This window comes from Chiloscyllium plagiosum, unplaced genomic scaffold, assembly GCF_037043375.1.
Source record: "Chiloscyllium plagiosum isolate Xiang-an unplaced genomic scaffold, Cpla_swu_hap1 HiC_scaffold_14, whole genome shotgun sequence".
Lineage (NCBI taxonomy): Eukaryota > Metazoa > Chordata > Chondrichthyes > Orectolobiformes > Hemiscylliidae > Chiloscyllium > Chiloscyllium plagiosum.
In genome coordinates this window covers 45,307,737-45,327,384 of record NW_028270152.1, presented here as the reverse complement: position 1 = coordinate 45,327,384, position 19,648 = coordinate 45,307,737, and the positions used below count along the sequence as shown (strand labels likewise).

General features: G+C 41.1%; 1 protein-coding gene across 5 annotated transcripts in view; it reads right to left on the bottom strand.

Annotated features, from left to right (window-relative positions):
* LOC122559053 (putative uncharacterized protein C3orf49) overlaps positions 1-19,648 on the bottom strand; it is a 115,927-nt gene continuing 96,279 nt past the window's right edge. For 2 of the 5 annotated variants that reach the window (XM_087994407.1, XM_043708261.2), the window contains 5 exons: positions 11,048-11,253; positions 6,308-6,768; positions 1,165-1,295; positions 960-1,076; positions 1-780 (listed from right to left, as the gene is read on the bottom strand). In XM_087994407.1, coding sequence (XP_087850533.1) covers positions 589-780; positions 960-1,076; positions 1,165-1,295; positions 6,308-6,768; positions 11,048-11,169 — 1,023 coding nt within the window. In that variant the 5' untranslated portion in view covers positions 11,170-11,253 and the 3' untranslated portion in view covers positions 1-588. Of the gene's footprint in view, positions 781-959; positions 1,077-1,164; positions 1,296-6,307; positions 6,769-6,910; positions 7,762-11,047; positions 11,254-15,876; positions 16,370-19,648 lie in introns of those variants that run through there. The other 3 variants (XM_043708260.2, XM_043708257.2, XM_043708262.2) reach the window with 3 other exon arrangements.

Genomic DNA, 19,648 nt, shown 5'->3' with positions numbered 1-19,648 from the left:
ATAAATTTTTCCCAGGTTGCAGAGTATTAATGTTGGGGCCAACAATCACCTGATGAAGGAGCAAAACTCTGAAAGCTAGTACTTCCAAATAAACCTGTTGGACTATAACCTGGTATTGTGTGATTTTTAACTAACATGGAGAGATTTAACACATTTGGCTCTCTTTTTGCATTGCTGCTAGCCAGGTGAGTTGACAATAAGAAGAAAACAAGCACACAAAAGCAGAAAGCATGCTATGTCTCTTCATACACACACCAGATACAACACATCAACCTGTTGGGATACATCAAATATTTGCATGAATGGAGCATTTGTTTGCAAGGCAATCAATGGCATTGGAACAAGATTGCTAATTAATGTTGTATTGGGCCAATTTTGGGTTGAGATTGTTCAATTAATGTATGCTATACTAACATAAAGAATTTAGTTCTGATGCCAATATAATCATCTGACTATATTTACTGTAAGTGTATTTTGCTCTTTCAAGTTTATCCTAATAGTTCACCTGCAAAGCATACCTTTTTAGTTCTTTGCATTATAAACTGAAGAATTAATTTCTAAATGGTGTACTTAAGAATTAAGGCTGATTTAGCAGCAGCATCCACAGAGAAAACACTTTTTCCACTTGTATTTCCGGGCACTTTTCTTAGAAATTCGCTGGAACTGCTTGGATGACTGTAGGATTTCATCTCCTAGATACTCACACTGCTGGAGTTCTGCATGCCTTTGAGCCAGTAATTTCATTGACTTTTCTGAAACTGTTTCAATTAAGTCATCCACCTAATTGAAAGAATGTTAAATAGATATTACTTCAAGAGATATTTAATCAGAGTGTACTGTGTAAACCTGAGTCCTGTAAATACATAAGGAATTCTGAGAAATGTAATTCACTGTCAGTCAGCAGAGTAGTTTGGCGATATGCAAAGAGATAGTTATGTTTGGAAGTCGTCTGTACTTACTTGTGCTTGAAGCTTTCCTACGGTTAGAAAGGAATGTCTCCTACTTTGCTCCACATTTTTTCTTTTATTTTTCTTTTTAAATATTTTTAAGTACTGTCTTTTACTTGAGCGGGGTGCCTAAAATGAAATAAGCAGTACTTTAGTTTCAGAAAATGTAAGCATACTTTTAAACTTATTATCACAGGATGTCATTAATTATGCAAACCTTTTGCTTGTCAGTGGGGAGACTCGTCACAGACACGCGGCGGGACATACGGCGTGATGTCACAACTAGATTGTTGCCAAAAATACTTGCAGTTTCTGCCTCCAAAACATCCACGTCCACTTGAATAGTTGCTGCAAAGAAAGTTATGTTGGATTTATATACATTTCCAATAAATTGTTGGGGGTCATTTGATCAAATTTTCAAATTATCGAAAGAGTTGGAAGAAAGATTTCAGAGAATTGCTCCATAGAAACACATGGTTGCTCAAGTCCACACTGTGGCACTTGGTGGAACAAATTGATGGGGAACTGCTCACACAAGGGCATGACTTTAAAAAAAACATATTTGATTTGATTTGATTTATTATTGTCACATATATCAAGATACAGTGAAAAGTATTGTTTTGCATGCTATACAGGCAAATCACACTTTACATAAGTACAGCAGGGAAATAGAACAAAATGCAGAATATAGGGTCACAGCTACAGAGAAGGTGAATAGAAAAATAAACTTTAATATATGCGAGGTCATTCAGAATTCTGATAACAGTGGGAAAGAAGCTGTTCTTGAATCTGTTGGTATGTGTCAGGTAATATGATGTGTGGACAAGGAATTCATGGCTATGCAACCGATTTTAATCTTTACTGTGGGACTCCATGAATGCAAGATAGGGGAGAAAAATCATCACTGCATCTCTGATGTAAGTAAGTTTTATTTAGACTCAGACCATCCTGAATAAACAGTTTAATAGTGACATTTGAACTGTTAAAAATATCAGTGTATCCTGTCCTTCTGTTGTAATCTTATGTGTGCATATCCTGTGTGGATGAGGAATGGGAGTTGCAATTGTATTTTGAATATTGCATATATATAAGCATTTATCATTTCTTTTGATTTAAACTTATAAAATGCCTGTTTTATGCCTGTTCTTGAAAATCACACACTCAGGGAATTAACAACTCTACAAAAACACATTTTGTTGCGTTTATTCAAGAGACTGTGTGCATGCATGTGTGGCTTCTATCATGCCTCAGAACTAGGGGATCTCTTGCTCATACAATTACATGTCCAGTATTTTAGCATAGTTATGTTACTGTTAACATAGTCTTGCTGATCAGGAAACTCTCTCAATCTTACTATCTTCCTTGGTGTATTGGAAGAATATGCAGATGGATAATACCCATTTATGGCCATAGTTATGCCAGAAGTTATGACACAACTTCTACAGCCATCAAATGGTGGTACTTGAATCTGAAGTTTCTGGCCAGAGATACGGACATTGTTACTGCACCACAAGACAGTGTATTGGCAAGTAATATCCTGGCTACAAAAGCACAAGATACAAATGGTAACAGGTGAGATCATCACCTTTAGCTGGACCGCACTTGAAGGAGGATGGTGTGGTGAAATGAGTCAAAGGCTGCAAACAATTTGAGAAGGATGAGGAGTGCAAGTTTACCATTGTTACATCATTTAGGATGTTATGTGAGACTTTGATAAAAGGGATTGTAACAGAGTTTCAAGGAATTCGGCAACAGATAGGTATTTCCTGAACTGACAATCCATTCAAAGACTTTAGAGAGGGAAGGGAGTTTGGAAATCAGATGCAGAGATATTTGCAAAGCCATTGGCGTCCTTGAAGAGAGTGAACCCATTTACAGTAGGGGCTAACATGCTGGATGCACTTGTGGTGCAGTGGTAGCATCCCTACCTTTGGGTCAGGAATCTGGGGTTCAAGTCCCATCTGCTCTAGAGCTGGTATAACCTCCCTGAAGGATTTGGTTAGAAAATATTTTGTGATTAGCATGGAGATGAGGAGGGAAGTTCAGTGTTCAGCAATTTAATTGTCATCAAGGGAGCAGGAGGTGGGTCTCCGAGACAAGATGAGCTCAGAGAAGACATGAGGGGAGGTAAGCAAGAAGCTAGAGATGAGGGCTAAGGCAACAGGGAACCTTATGTTTTTTTTCAACACAATTTTCCTTACTTCCATAGTGAATAAGAAAACAAATTTAAAAATGATTCAAAGTGAACTTTGGGGAAGGAAGTTCAATTATTGGTATATGAATAATACAAAACTGAATAATTTCCATTCAGAACTTTTAAACTTGGGCAGAGGGATAAAAGATTTGATATTATATGCACATATGTGCACTTAAACTGCAGAATAAAAGTTTCCTGATGTCTTAACACACTACCACCCTTCACTTTTGAGTTCTGTGTTTAAATCCAGCTTACCTTGAGGTAAAAATCTTAACTGAGCCACTTGTAGAACCTACAAGTCAGCAAACCTGCTGACTTTGTGTAAACTCAACCTAGTGTTGTTGATGGAACTCTAAGTAACTTTGCACTGAACTGGCAGTTTGATTTAGATTGGAAATAAAAATGACAAGAAGTCAAATAAATACAGCGATACAATGGGCATTGCTGTTCCGAGAGTACAGTTAAATTAGAAAAGATTACCTACAGTGCAGAAACAGGCCCTTCAGCCCAACAAGTCCACACTGACCCTCCAAAGAGTAACCCACCCCCATCTGACTAATGCACCTAACAACTATGGACAATTTAGCATGACCAATTTACCTGAGCTGCATATCTTTGGAATGTGGGGAGAAATCCATGCAGACACAGGAAGAATTTGCAAACTCCACACAGACAGTTGCCCAAGGCTGGAATCAAACCTGGGACCATGGTGCTGTGAGGTAGCAGTGCTAACCACTGAGCCACCATGCCATCCTAAATATGCAAAGCTTTTTTCTGTCTAAGATATGTGCAAAGCATCACCAAATTGTGTTCAGTGCTAACATTGGATATCATAAGAAGAACAATGATGACCATCTTCACTTTGTAGAGTACAAAGAATCACAATAATGTGAAGTACTGCCTTTATAGAGTCAAAACATTAATTAATATATTACATAATCTTAGAACTAGGAGAAAGTGAGGACTGCAGATGCTGGAGATCAGAGTTGAGAGTGTAGTGCTGGAATAGCACAGCAGGTCAGGCAGCATCTGAGGAGCAGGAGAATCGATGTTTCAGGCATAAGACATTCATCAGATAGGGTTGGGGGTGGAGCAGACGGGTTGGGGTGGGTGGGGTTGGGGCTGGAGCAGATGGGTTGGGGTGGGAGGGGTTGGTGGTGGAGCAGACAGGTTGGGGTGGGCGGGGTTGGGGGTGGAGCTCATGGAGTTGGGGTGGGCAGGATTGGGGGTGGAGTAGACGGGATTGGGGTGGGGGGGTTGGGGTGGAGCAGACAGGTTGGGGTGGGTGGGCTTGGAGTGGAGCAGATGGGTTGGGGTGGGCTGAGTTGGGGCGGAGCAGGGTTGGGGGTGGGCAGGGTTGGGTGTGGGCGGGGTTGGGGTTGGAGCAGACGGGTTGGGGTGGGCGGGGTTGGGGGTGGAGCAGACGGAGTTGGGGTGGGCGAGGGTGGGGTGGAGCAGACTGGGTTGGGGTGGGCAGAATTGGGGGTGGAGCCGACAGGTTGGGGTGGGCGGGGTTGGAGTGGAGCAGATGGATTGGGGTGAGCGGGGTTGGGTTGGAGCGGGGTTGGGGGTGGGCGGGGTTGGGTGTGGAGCAGACGGTTTGGGGATGGGCAGGATTGGGAGTAGAGCAGATGGGTTAGGGGTGGCTGGGGTTGGGGGTGAAGCAGACAGGTTGGGGGTGGGTGGGGTTGGGGGGTGGAGCAGACGGGTTGGGGGTGGGTGGGGTTGGGGCGGATGAGGTTGAGGGAGTGGGCAGGAGGTGGGATGGGAGCGGATGAGGTTGGGGGAGTGGGCAGGAGGTGGGGTGGGGGCGGATGAGGTTGGGGGAGTGGGCAGGAGGTGGAGTGGGTGGCGGATGAGGTTGGGGGAGTCGGCAGGAGGTGGGGTGGGGGCGGATGAGTTGGGGGAGTGGGCAGGAGGTGGGCTGGGGGCGGATGAGGTTGGGGAAGTGGGCAGGAGGTGGGGTGGGGGCGGATGGGGTTGTGGGCAGGCTTGGGGTGGGGTTTGGCAGATGGGGGAGTGGGTCGGGTGTGGGGGCAGGGAGGGAGAGGGATGGGTGTGGGGGCGGATGAGGTTGGGGGAGTGGGCAGGAGGTGGGGTGGGGGCAGATGGGATTTTGTGCGGGCTGGGGGTGGGGTTGGGTGGATGGGGGAGTCGGTAGAGTGTGGGGGCAGGGAGTGTGAGGGATAGGTGTGGGGGAGGACAGGGTTGGGGGCGGCAGGCGGCAGGGTGGGGTTGGGTGGATGGGATTGGGGGAGTGGGCAGGGGGCGGACAATGTTGGGGGAGTGGGCAGGAGGTGGGGTGGGGGCGGACAGGGTTGGGGCGCAGACATGGGGGGCGGGGGCCCGCACGCAGTCTGCTGCTGCCTCGTCTCCTGAATGGGGAGCCGACTTCACAGAAAACCCTGAGCCCCAGTGGAAATCAATTAACCGAATAATCAATTATCTGAACGATACAGTACCTGCCCATCCCATTCGGATAATCAATGTTCCTCTGTAATTGTCTAAGCCTGTCATCTGGTGGTTTCAGAGCTGAACTGCATATCATTGACTACATTATAAATTTGGTTTCCTGCAGTTTAGGTCCCTAAGCAAAAAGACTTGTGCTGATAAGAAAAGAAAACAGATCCTAATCTAGCATCCTTTTTGAGTATAAAGTTTGAAATAAAATATCAAAAGGATCTCTAAAGACACTATTGAGATCAAAGGTCCCTGACGAAATTGAATCTTCAAAACTGAAGTAAACTTGAGAGGGAAGTGTTTTAAATTTCTTTGCTGAAATATCAGCATATAATTACTTAGCTTAATAAATTGCAAAGTGAGGTCTTACTTACAACCTTTCAAACAATTTCTTTTAATTCTGCAATTTTCTGGTCACAAACAAGAAGATTAACAGTTTTCATTTTCAATATTTTCCGTAACCTTTGTCAGTATTCTTCCATCATTATAATCCTCTGCCTGGAGATACAATTCAGCCTAGGAACCAAGACTTCATGTGAATCAGCTGAATAATTCCTACTCTGACCAGACTTAGCCACACACAACAGTTAACTGATATGTGAACATCCAACCTTTCTGTTATGAATTAAACAGACTATCTTTTTAATGGAAAATGGCCTCAAGTTTATAAATAACATGCAAGTTATCTGCGACATATACAAACCAGTTTTCTGCGGTTGTGATTTCAATGTTGACAGTATCTTTGTTTCATCAATATTTGCCAATTGCTTGGCTTGTCCCTTGGATGTTTTGGCGTCTTTAGATCTGTATAAGTGTGAATCATTACACTGTACATGGTTTGATGCTGATTTTTCCAAGAACTCCAGTGGTGAGTCAGGCATCTTGCTTGTTCTTAGAACATGATCGCATTTTACTGGAAATTGTGGGAAGCTTCTAGTTCTCAAAGGACTTCTAGCACAATCTCTTCCAATTCTTTTGTCAACATTCTTTAACTGCTTGCTTTGGTAAGGATGTGCTATAAATCTCCCTACTGTTTTTCGCATTTTATTTATAAGGCTTTTTTTCTTTGATTCTCTACATTCAGAGCCACTTTGTCTGGACATTTCATCTTCAGGAATATATATTATAGGCTTGACTAGATTGGTAGATACAGCTCTGTGCCACCTGCAGCAAACAGCAAGAGAGAAATGATTAGAGGAATCATGTAAGCCACCCAACATTCCAAACATACAGCATTCATTCTTTTCAACTACTTTAGAAAACTCTCCCCTTTGTTCGTTAGAAGTTGATCCCTTTACATAATTACCCCATTTTGTCGACAATCACTTCTTTTATTCTCTTGGGGAATGTGAGCATTACTGGCTGGCCAATATTTAATGTCCATCCCTGGTTGCCCTTGAGAAGGTGGTGGCGAACTGCTTTCTTAAACCATGCAGACCATGTGCTGTAGGTAGACCCACAATGCTGTTAGGTAATGGATTCCAGGATTTTAACCCAGTGACGGTGAAGGAACAGTAATATATCAGGATGGTAAGTGGCTTGGAGGGGAACTTGTAGGTGGCAGTGTTCTCATATATTGGTTGCTCTTGTCCTTCCAGATGGAAGTGGTCATGGGTTTGGAAGTGCTGTGTATGGATCTTCGATGAAATTCTGAAGTGCAGCTTGCAGATCGTCCACGCTGTTCTGCTGAGCGTATGTGGTGGAGTGAGTGGATTCTTGTGAATTCGGTGCCAGTCAAGCAGGCTGCTTTGTCCTGGATGGTGTCAAGCTTCTTGAGTGTTCTTGGAGCTGCACACATCCAGGCAAGTGGGGAATATTCCATCACTCTCCTGACTTGTGCTTTTTAGAAGGTGGACAGGCTTTGGGGAGACATGTTAGTTTGATTATATTCAGATGAGATAATGAATTTTATACATTTAATCAAGCAATTACTAAAATACCTTTGCCACTTTCAAAATACAGTGCAAGGCCAATTTTTTTTGGAATTTCAATTACCTTTCCCAGTGGTCTGGTAAAGATTTCTCTTTCAAGGTTAAGGAGATTCAACTGATCATTTATTACAGTGAGAAAAATTTAGCCTTTTTAGAACTACATTTCCTAGGGAGCTCCCTATGTACCATCGTCCTCCTCCCTCTTCAGCTCTGATGAAGTCAATGATACTTAAAATGTTAGCTTGCTCTCTCCTCATGGATGCTGCCTGACCCAATATGATCTCCAGCATTTGTTGTTCTGGGCTTCTTTTTTCACTTGCGCACCATTGAATGCTGTGCACTACAAGGTTTATTTTTAGCTTCCTCACATTTCTCATCTACATGTTGCTCCTCAGTGACATGACCTTAAAACAGTGTCTGGTTTTGTGTGTACACTGACTACTGCAGTTGACTCCCACCACTGGCTTTTGGTACCACCCACCCACAGTATCTATTAGACTATCCAGTATTAGATGAGCAGAAGATGCTTCAAAGTAAACATTAGGAAATCAATGCCATTGTGTCTATTCCATGCTGCAAACTCCATTTCCTAGCAACTATTAAAGGCTCAATCAGACAGCTTGCAACCTTGGTGTCATATTTGATCTCAAGATGAATTCTTGGCCTCATATTTACACATCTAGAACTGCCATTTGCACTTATGTAATATTGCCTGACTTCATTCCTGCCTCAGCTTCTCTGCTGCTAAAATTTTATGCATGCCTTTTGTTACTTTTACACTTGGTTGTTACAATTAAATTCCGACAGGCCTCTAACCTTTCACCCTCTGTATGCAAGGAGTCATATATCAGTCCTTGCTCTCACCAATTTCCATTTATCTATCACACCTATGAATGCTGACCTACATTGTTTCTAAATTAGACAATGCTATGATCATAAAAAAAATCTCATCCTTGAAGTCAAATGCCTCCATAGCTTCACAGACCCTATCTCTGTCATTCCCTCCACCACCCTCAAGATATGGCTCTCCAAATTCTGGTCTCTTCAGCATCTCCAATTTTAGTGGTCATACTTTCAGTTGATAAGTCTCTAAAATCTTGAATTCTCTCATTCTCTTTACTGTTCTTACTCCTATAATGTACTACTTAAACCCAGCATTCATCTGCCCTAATATGTCCTCACAGTCATAACAATTTTGTGATATTTCAACCCATTAAAGGTGCAACATAATGTTTAGTTATTAGTATTAGTCAATAGACCAATGGTGGGTCTTTACAAGATGAGACATAAGAGGTTACAGTTTATTATATAATAGCAATAGGTACAAGTTACATTGACTAGTTAGGCAGAATTACTTAAAACTGTTAGGAACCAGAGATGTCATGTTTATCTCCTTGCCCAATTCTACCCAAAGACCCTGTAATATTATAAGATTGGATGGAATTTCATGCAACTTTAGCATTAGCTCTTTCTGAAACACTGTCTTACACAGCACCAGACTCATTCAGCAAAACTGAAATTAAGTATAATCACGATTAGCACCAGTGACAAAATCACAAGGCCCAGGGCTACATCTGACCTGGACTCCCAAACCCCAACCTGAGCATTGAGGCCCCAGCACGAACCTTAATATAATTGATTCCACTCACCCTCCTCTCCAGTTACCACCCCCACCCAAGCAGAGCACGCCCCCAGAGCCTCAGGGCCCAGTTATGGTCATTTAAAATTGATTTTTATTAATGGCCAAGATTATCGAACTGTTAGCAGGGCAATTGTCTGGAGTAGTTTAGAATCCCTACAGTGTGGAAACAGGCCGTTTGGCCCAACAAGTCCACACCGATCTTCCGAAGAGTAACTCACTCAGACCCATTCCCCTACCCTGTATTTACCCCTGACTAATGCACCTAATATACACATCCCCAAACACCATGGGCAATTTAGCATGACCAATTCACCTGACTTGCACATCTTTGGATTGTGGGAGGAAACTCACACAGACACAAGGAGAATGTGCAAACTCCACACAGACACTCGCCCAAGGTTGGAATTGAACCCAGGTCGCGGGCGCCAAGAGGCTGCAGTGCTAATCACTGAGACACCATGCCATCCTCAGAGTTTAGGATTCAATTGATCTGTGTCAAGAGGAAAATGTTGGCACCATCACCACTGGTTGAGGTAGGTCTTTCAGGAAACTGTTTACCGTGTAAAGGAGGTATGACAGCCACAAGGAAGATAGTGACAAATTACAGGAATAAACATTATTAGTGGTGTTGAAACATGTATTTAGCAATACAGATTGGACAAATGAAGATTTCTTACCATACACTTTTAAATTGAAGAAAAAGTTTTCAATTATCTATTAACTTAGCTACAAAATAAAACTACTCACATTGCTACAATTGCATTACTTAATTATTTGACCAGTACTTTCCAATAGTTTGTGAGAAGAGAATGTATTGTAGACAAGATTTTAATCAGATATTAAAACAAATTGGCCATCAAGTCTTCAAGAAAACATCATTCTCATTTTGCAAGTTATTATAAAGTAAGCCCTTAGAAGAATTTTTATTTGAAGCACTGTTTACAAAGTACATTTCCTTTAGTTTTCACATTACACGTGATGAACGAACTTAAATACACTTACATTAAGTGTATTTAGCAAGCCATGTTAATTAGAAAAGTGTCACTATTTGACTTATTAACATCTATTTTAATCTATCACTTTCACTTACATAAGCATAATTCAAGAGTTTTGAATTATTTTGATCAAAATTCTATGATTGTAGAACACATTTTCACATGTCATGTGCCTTCTCATTAAAAAGAATGACAGTCACAAAGATTGTCAACATGAACACATTAAATACTGTCAGGTTGATAAAATTCGACGTAAAGTAATTAGAATTGAACCAAGTATTAATTCTGAGACTTAATCTGCTTTGCAGAATGAAATATTATCTTAAAAATGTACATGGGGTTTTGTTAACTTCATACCATTCCCTAATTCTACTCATACATTACAAGGTAAATGTTAATTATAAATCATTTTCAGATCAAAATATAGTTTACTACACATATAATATCATAAAACAACATACAAAAATGTTCAGCAGCACAGAATTGTAATTCAGATTTGTGGAACAGCATTTCCAGTTTTAAAAAACTGCTACACTTGGCACATCATTGCATTTTCTTGAACTGGGAAGAGTCAGCAATAGAATTCATTCACATTTTGGGTGTTGTGTTATTGGCTAAAAAATATAGAAAAATCAAATTATAATAAAATGTAAACATGGCAAAATTTCAAAAAGTTTAACATTTAAGTGCTCCCAGTTCACAGAAGATTGAAAGAACAATGATGGAATTTGCTGTTGATTATAACTGAAATAGAAAAACAAAGAATGGTGCAGATACGTCTGAGATTAAATTAGTTGGTTTACAACCTGGCATTTGTAGAGTTTTTCAAAACTTATTTTCTAGTTAATGGAGTTCTCAAAATTGCAAATACTTACCTCACAATTCCTTTTCCTCTGTGTTCAAGTGCTTCTCTTTCTCTTTTGATCACTCTTCGGTAGTTTGGATCTTGATTCCGCATGACCTGGGAATGAACGCAACTTGCACGATTTTGGTGCATGGTTATAATGTAGCTGACAAAGTCCAGTTGAAAACTAAAACGATGCAGTTGTCAGATGCAGGATCTCAGCAATTGATCCTAGACCTGTTGGGAAGCAGAAAAGATTTAAACGTAGCTGACAGGATCATTGCCACATAATTGCACAACTTTGCTTGTGGTTAATTATGGAATGTCAGCTCCTTTTGCTTGCCCTTGTGAAGTGCATCATTGGAACTATAGCTGAGTGGCTGAGACTAGGCTAATAAGAAATCAGATGCACTTGTGAAATTCTACAACAGGCAGCTAGGCAGTGAATTCATATGCGTAAGTATTAACATCAAAGCCAGTTTGATTACATAAATAAAATTTTCTTTCAGCAAAAACAATGTATCAGTTATAAGAAGCTGCGGTGTGCAAGTTACGAAAATATTCGATCCAAAATATGCAAACATGTAAATTTCAGATATCTTAGATTATGATCGCAATTTTTTTTCTCAGGCTAATTACACAGGTAAGTTTCTATACTTTTTTCCCCACTTTCAATATGAAATAAGCTGCTAATATGAAAATGAAACACTTCAAAGTTGAGAGAAAAACAGGAAGCGCTATAAATACTCAGCAGGTCAGGCAAAATCCATGGAGACCGTAGCAGTTAACACTTCAGGCTGATGACTGAAATTGGATAACGTTAATGTTTTAAGCAAGAAAATTTGGGAAGGGTGGGAAAAAGAATGAAAGGAAATATCAGTTATAGAGTGGAGAAAGGAGAGATTCAATGAGAAAAGGTGGTGCAATGCCAAAAGAAATAGTCATGAGGTAAGAAATAAAAGTTCATGTGTGGAGGAGAAATGAAAGCATTGAAAAAAACAAGCAAAGAAAACCAAAGCCAGCATAAAAAAGTCAAAACAGGCGCACGGATTACGGTTTACAATTGTTGAACTCAGTGTTGAATCCAGAATGCTTTAAAGTGCCTAATGAATGGAAAAGTTGCCAATCTTCAAGCTTGCCTTGGAAAATTGCAGGAGACCAGAAGTATGGATATCCAAGTTGCAAAAATGCACAACATCATACTTGTAGTGGTGTTCTGTAAAGCAGTCACCCAATGTGATTTTGGTCTTGCCAGAATAAAACAGAACCCATTTTGGTTGTCTCAATGGCAGGTCTAGCCATTTGTTACTCATCCCTAATTATCTTTGAAAAGGTGTTGGTAAACAGACTTCCTGAATTGCTGCAATCCATCTTGTCCAAATCCATCTGTATCGAAAGAACATTGACGGCCATACTGCAGTGCATCTTTCAAGGGCAACTAGGGATGGGCAATAAATATTGGCCGAGACAGCAACACCAATACCCAATGAATTAATAATAAAAAGAATGATGTAGCATGCAGCTACAATTATGTACTAGTGGTGGAGAGAATGAATGTTTAAGGTCATGAATGGAATGTTAATCAAGCAGGCTCCTTTATCCTGGCTGGTGTTGAATCTCTTGAATGTTGTTGGAGCTGATGGGTGGGTGGACCATAAGACCATCAGATCTGCAAGCAGAAGTAGGCCATTTGGCTCACAGAGTTGGCGCTGCCTTTTGATTAGTTCATGGCTGATCTGATAATATTCAACTCTATTTTACTCCTTTATCCCCAAACCTCTTGATTCCTGACTTGTTTCTTTTAGAAAGGTGGACTACCTCTGGGGAGACTGAACATAAATTACTCACTACAGAATTACCAGCCTCTGATCTGCTCTTTCAGCCACAGTATTTAAATAGTTGAGACAAAAATAGGAATTGCTGGAAAAGCTTAGCAGGTCTGGCACAGAAGTTCTGAGGAAAGATCACTCAACATGAAACAATAACTTTGATTTCTGTCCAAAGATGCTGCCAGACCTGCTGAGCTTTTCCTGCAATTCCTATTTTTGCTTCTGATTTACAGGATTTGCAGTTCTTGTGGTTTTCGTTTAAATGGCCGGTCCTGTTCAGTTTCTCATCAATGGTAACCCCCAGAATGTTGATAATGATATAAATTTCATTGACTGTCAAGGGGAGATGATTCAATGTTCTCTGTTTCAGATGGTCAGTGCCTGCCATTTGTGTGGCATGAGTATTTCTTGCCAATTTATCAGCCCAAACCTAGATCTTGCTGCATGTAAAAACAGATTGCTTCAGTATCTGAGGAGTCATGTATGGTGCTGAACATTGTGCAATGGTCAGCTAGAACATCTCCAATTTTGATCTTATAATGAAGGGAAGATCACTTACTTAAAGGTCTATTCGAGGACATTCTAGAGCATGCTATGTTGTCATGGAGATGTGTGGAGTTCAGAGAGGTTCTCGGATTTCCATTAATCTGGATGATTACTGAGAAAGTTGGTTGCAGCTTGATGATGGGATAGAAACATAGAAACTAGGCCATCTGGCCCTTCGAGCCTACACCACCATTCAATATGATCATGACTGGCCATGCAATGCCAGTATTCCACTCCTGCCTTCTCTCCATCCCTTTAGCTGCAAGGGCCATGTCCAGCTCCCTCTTGAATATACCTAATGACCTGGTCCAACAGCTTTCTGTGATAGAGAACTCCATAGCTTCACATCTTTCTGAGTGAAGAAATTCTTCCTCATCTCAGTCCTAAATGGCTCACCCTTTAATCATAGACTGTGCCCCTGTTAGGGAATAAATCTTATGCCGGATTGTTTAAAACAAAATAGTCAGGAGTCGAGACCTTGAGCAATTAATTAGCTTTTAATCATGGCCATGGGGAAGTACGTCTTCGTTCAGAGAAGTCCAATGTAATTCCAATGAAGTACAGAATGTTACAAGTTACGTAGTACAACACAAACCTACTGCCCATTAACTATGCAACCTGGGGCAGTCGTAAGGTAAATGGTCAGCTCATACAGCTGCTACATACATTGTCCTGACCTACATTTCTTAAAGTCTACAAAAATGAGTGTTATCTTATCCTGCAAGTTTAGCAAGACAGAAACAGAAACCGATAAGAGGGCGTAATGAACAATACATCATCTATGAAGCAGAACTGTGTCTAAGGGGCCAGAGGAACTAAGACAGTTTGCAGCTGCAAGGTCATGTGATCAAAACAAATTCCTCAGTTTCAGCTCTAAAAGTAGGGTTAGTAGTCTGCATCTTACTGCAAAGATTGCTTTGTGACAAAATGGCTTCCACAGACATTTTGTGTCAAATCTGGTCAAATTTCTTCCACAGTCCTAGTACTGGACTTACCCAACATTGGGAACATTGTTCCCACATCTAGTCTGTCCAGTCCCATCAGGATTTTATATGTTTCTATGAGATCCTCCGTCATTCTTCTAAGTTCCAGTGAATACGATCTCATTCGATGCAATTATCTTCATATGTCAGTCCTGCCATCCCTGGAACCAGTCTGTTGAGCTCAATAGCTGGGCTCACTCAATAGCTGAGCCTGAGTTGAAAATTTTGAAGTTTTATTTTTATGTATTAACCTACTGAAAAATGTCTTCAGCATCACATCATTCTGTTATAGATTCTCTGCCACTGAAATAATCTTTTGCATTCTACTGAGCTGCCAGAGGAAATGGTTATGGCTGATACAATTAGCAACATTTAAAAGGCATCTGGAAGGGTATACGAATCGGAAGGGTTTGGAGGGAAATGGGCCAAATGCTGATAAATGGAACTAGATTAGGTTAGGATATCTGGTTGGCATGGATGAGTTGGACCAAAGGGTCTGTTTCCATGCTGTATATCTCTATGACTCTGCAGTTTGCAGCTCATTAAGAAAAAGTAACCAAAGTAAATGACAGCTAGTAAACCTACACTGTAGTGGAGAAGGAAAAAAAAGCGAGTTCATCATTCACTGTGTGGAATCTGCGTAAGAAGGTGGAAGACCGCCTAGTAATGAAAGGCCTACAGTGGTTGAAAATAATCTCTTGGCAAAAGAAAGCAAATTGTCACAAAAGTATTGAGAAGACAATCAGATCAAGGGACTGAGGTATCCACAGCCAAGAGGTAGTACATCAAAGTCTTAGTTTTGTGAACAGCTTAAACCGAGGAGAATTAAAATGGTTTCCATAGCAATATGGCACACCTTTGTGTGGTTCCAACTGAGCTGCTAGAGGAAATAATAAATAAATTTAAGTGCATGACCTAAATAGCTATAAGTCATATTGCTAAGTTAAGATGTTTAAATCTCTTACATATAATGAAGCTTGCTTTTGTTTAGAAATGTTCAATCTTGTGGAATAGTCTGTCTGGCTATAACAAAGTGCTTGAATTTCTCTTTAAATGTTAATAGTCCCTAACAGGATCGTAACAGTGGAAAAAAACTTGATAAGTACTGAATGCACAAAAGAAAAAAATACTTTGATGCATTGATGACAATAGAATATCCTCTGTAATTTAGGTACAGTATTCAAAGAGCTTACCCCAAATCTGTTCATGATTCAATATTTGTTTGTCCTGTGCTGACATTTCTTGCAACACATTCACTATTCCTTTTAGTGTTTTCACCTTAGAGTTGTTTTATTTGGCATTTTATTTCCATCTTTTCCCTTCAAGTCCACACTGCTGTTTCATATTCTGTGTTTTCATCTTCTGTTACTATCTCATACAAGCCTACATTCTCTTTCCTGTTGATGTGATTGTTCTGAACACAGTATGGTATTCCATTTTAATGAAATAAATAACTTAAAATTCACAGTAAGTCACCATCAGATGTTTTATAATTCACTTACCACACCACATTGGTCTGTATTCTCCAACCAAAAGAAAACATTATTGTGTTCATTTTGATGTTTTTTTCCAGATTTCCAACCATCATGCTTTGTCCTTTGGCTCACCTACAGACTTCTCCAGTCACATCTATACCACTTTGTGATCAGCTGACAGTACTTGCAATTCTGCAGAAAGTGAGTGGTATGTCAATTTTTTATCATTTGGGATTCCCAACTGTTCCTTACATTTGTACTTTGCTCTTTGGCTCAAAGTGTAGTTTTGTTTGGGAACAGAGATATCTCTAAAGTTGCCATCAACACAGTTGAGTTCTGTGATCAGTTGGCAAGAATTGCAATTTTATAATCATGTTGGTTGGAGCCAGTTTCTTTCTGAGATGCAGTAGACCATCTTGAAGAACAGCTGTGAACTAGTGTGATTTCTTTCTAGAAAGATGAGAACATTAAATTCTCAGTTATCACATGAACTTTCAGTCCTTTGCAGTGTCAGTATGGCTATTAACTTGCCAAAAGAAATCTATGTATTTTAGAAAGACTTTGACTTATATAGTATTATGGCATGTTCTGAGGGATCTGAAAAGACTTAAGAAAGGTTATTTTTGGAATGCAATGCAATTGTAACACGATCTTGTATACAGCAAGGCCCACAAACATCAATGATGAGTCTATCTGTCTTTGGTTGTGTTAGTTGCTAGAAAGCATGGCAAAAACATTCCCCATTCTTCTTCAAATGTTGTCTTGCAATACTGAATGTTTTATTATATAAGGTAATGTTTCCAAAGGCATTAATATTTGTGTTATATTGGTTTCATTATCCTACTGATGCCATACACAGTCTGTCAGTGGACAAAGAAAGTCTGCTTTAGCTTTCAGAGGGAGCAGCTGGATCTGTAGTAGCTTCCTAAGATCCTAGTAACAATGCCTGATCAAGTGTAGTTGGACTTATTGTTATCGTACTGTAAATCTTCTTTTTGTCTAAGAACAGTGGCTATAGTGGTGCAACCACTACCAATAATCAGTAGGTAGAATCAAAACAAGGCAAAGACAAGATTGGTGGAAGTAAATGATCTCAAACAGCCTTTACCTGGTACCACATACTACTAGAGGTCGCAATTACCGCAAATTGCCAGCAGTCGTCATCTGTGGAAATACCGCAGATTATTCCTAACATAAAAACAGCCTCTGTTTAATATTTCATTCAAATGTAACACATCTGATAATGTAGCACTGTCTCAGTATTGCTGTGAAGTGTCAGTTTAATTTGTGTTATGAGTGCTCAAGCTACAACCTTCTGACTGAGCAGCAAGAGCAGTAATAACTGAACCAAGCTGACTCTTTAGCAGATCAGATAAGCCTGATGAAGAAGTTTTACTTGGTATGGATATAACAATGCAGATTCTCAAGGTGATTAGGGTTAAACAATAAATGCTAGCATACCTACAACTCAGGAACAAATGAAAAATATTTGTTCTTCCATGGGATGTCTGTAGTATGTTTGACATTTTTGAAGTGTCATATCCAAATTGAAATGTTAACTCTTTTTTCTCTTTCCAAAGATGCAGTTAGACTTGCTAAGTATTTCCAGCACTTTTTATTTTTACTTTGTACATGTACAGCTATTCCAAACTGTTCTGTTCGGATCCCTTTTCCAACTTTCCAAATTAAATTGTTACGTGGAAACTGGCACCAACATCTCAGTGCACCCAGCCACATGCATCCCACATCAGTCAGGATACACGGGTATACAGTATAAATGTTGAAAAATGTGGTGCTGGAAAAACACAGCAAGCCAGGCAGCATCCGAGGAGCAGGAGAATCGACGTTTCGGGCATATGCCCTTCTTCAGGAAGGGCTACAGTATAAATTACTTACTTTTAAGTCTGGTGTTTTTCAGTTCCTGCAGGCAGTTGGAGAGCACAACTCGGGTAATGTCTCCCACCCATCCTTCTCCTCTAAACAAAAAAACAACTTTTGTCTCGGTTGGCAAGGTGACAAATGTTGTCTTTTGTGTTTCTTTTATTTTCCCAGTGATGTATTTGGGAATTTACAATAGTGGGAATGGAGGCTACGGCAGTTGAATGTTCTCCTCCAGTATGTGGAAGGTAAGAGTCACCTCCAGTGTCCCTACTGACTTCATTTGTGGGAAGTGCACCCAACTCCAGCTCCTTGAGAGCCATGTTAGGGAACTGGAGCTGGAGCTAGATGAACTTTGGATCATTCGGGAGGAGAGGTGGTTATTTAGAGGAGTTACAGAGAGGTAGTTACTCCACAGCCACGTGAAGAAGGTAGATGGGTCACCGTCAATGGTAGGAAAGGGAACCGGCAGGCAGTGCAGGGATCTCCTATGGTGGTTCCTGTCAATAACAAGCATACTGTTTTGGATACTGTTTGGGGAGGGGGGGACTTACCAGGGGTAAGCAATGGGGTACAGGTTTCTGGCGCAGTCTGTCCCTGTTGCTCAGAGGGGAAGGGGGGAGAGGAGCAGAGCTTTAGCCACTGGGGACTCTGTAGTTAGGGGGACAGATAAGAGGTTTTGTGGGAACGAGAGAGACTCATGATTGGTGTGTTACCTCCCAGGTGCCAGGGTTTGTGATGTCCCTGATCGTGTTTTTGGGATCCTTGAGGGGGAGGGGGAGCAGCCCCAAGTCGTGGTCCACATAAGCACCAACGACATAGGTAGGAAGACAGGTGGGGATTAAGGCAGAAATTCATGGATCTAGGGTGGAAGCTGTCTCTCTGATTTTTTGCCCATGCCATGTGTTAATGAAGCGAGGAACATGGAGAGAACGGAGCTGAACACGTAGCTGCAGGGATAGTGCAGGAAGGAGGGTTTTGAATTCTTGATGATTGGAGCTCTTTCTGGGGAAGGTGGGACCTCTACAAACAGGATGGTCTTCACCTGAACCAGAGGGGTACCAATATCCTGGGGGGATATTTGCTAATGCTCTTTGGGGGGAGGGGGGGTTAAACTAATGCAACAGTGGGATAGGAACCTGAATTGTAGTTCAGTGTAAAGGAGGTTAAGGGTAGTGAGGCCAGGGATAGGTTTTCAAGGTTATGAGAGGGCACAGTTTAGATCAGAGTGGTGCTGTAAAGGCAAACAGGTCAGGCAGCATCCGAGGAGCAGGAAAATTGACGTTTCGGGCAAAAGCCCTTCATTCCTGATGAAGGGCTTTTGCCCGAAACATTGATTTTCCTGCTCCTCGGATGTTGCCTGACCTGCTGTGCTTTTCCAGCACCACTCTGATCTAAACTCTGGTTTCCAGCTTCTGCAGTCCTCACTTTTGCCATGAGAAGGCACTGGCAATTAGGACGTTGGTTTGAAATGTGTGTACTTCAATGCCAGGAGCATCCGGAATAAGGTGGGTGAACTTGCAGCATGGGTTGGTAGCTGGGATTTCGATGTTGTGGTCATTTTAGAGTCATGGCGAGAGGAGGGACAGGAATGGTTGTTTCAGATTCTGGGATTTAGATGTTTCAGCAAGAAGATGGTAAAAGAGGCAGGGGTGTGGCATTGTTAATCAATGGTTGTATTACAGCAGCTGAGATAACATTCGAGGATTCATCCACTGAGGTAGCTTGGGCTGAGGTTAGAAACAGGAAAGGAGAGGTCACCCTGTTGGAGTTTTCTGTTGGCCTCCGATTGTTCCAGGAATGTAGAGGAAAGGATAGCAAAGATGATTCTCGATAGGAGCGAGAGTAACAGGGAGTTGTTATGAGGGACTTTAACTTCCCCAATATTGACTGGGAATAATATGGTTCAAGTAGATGGGTC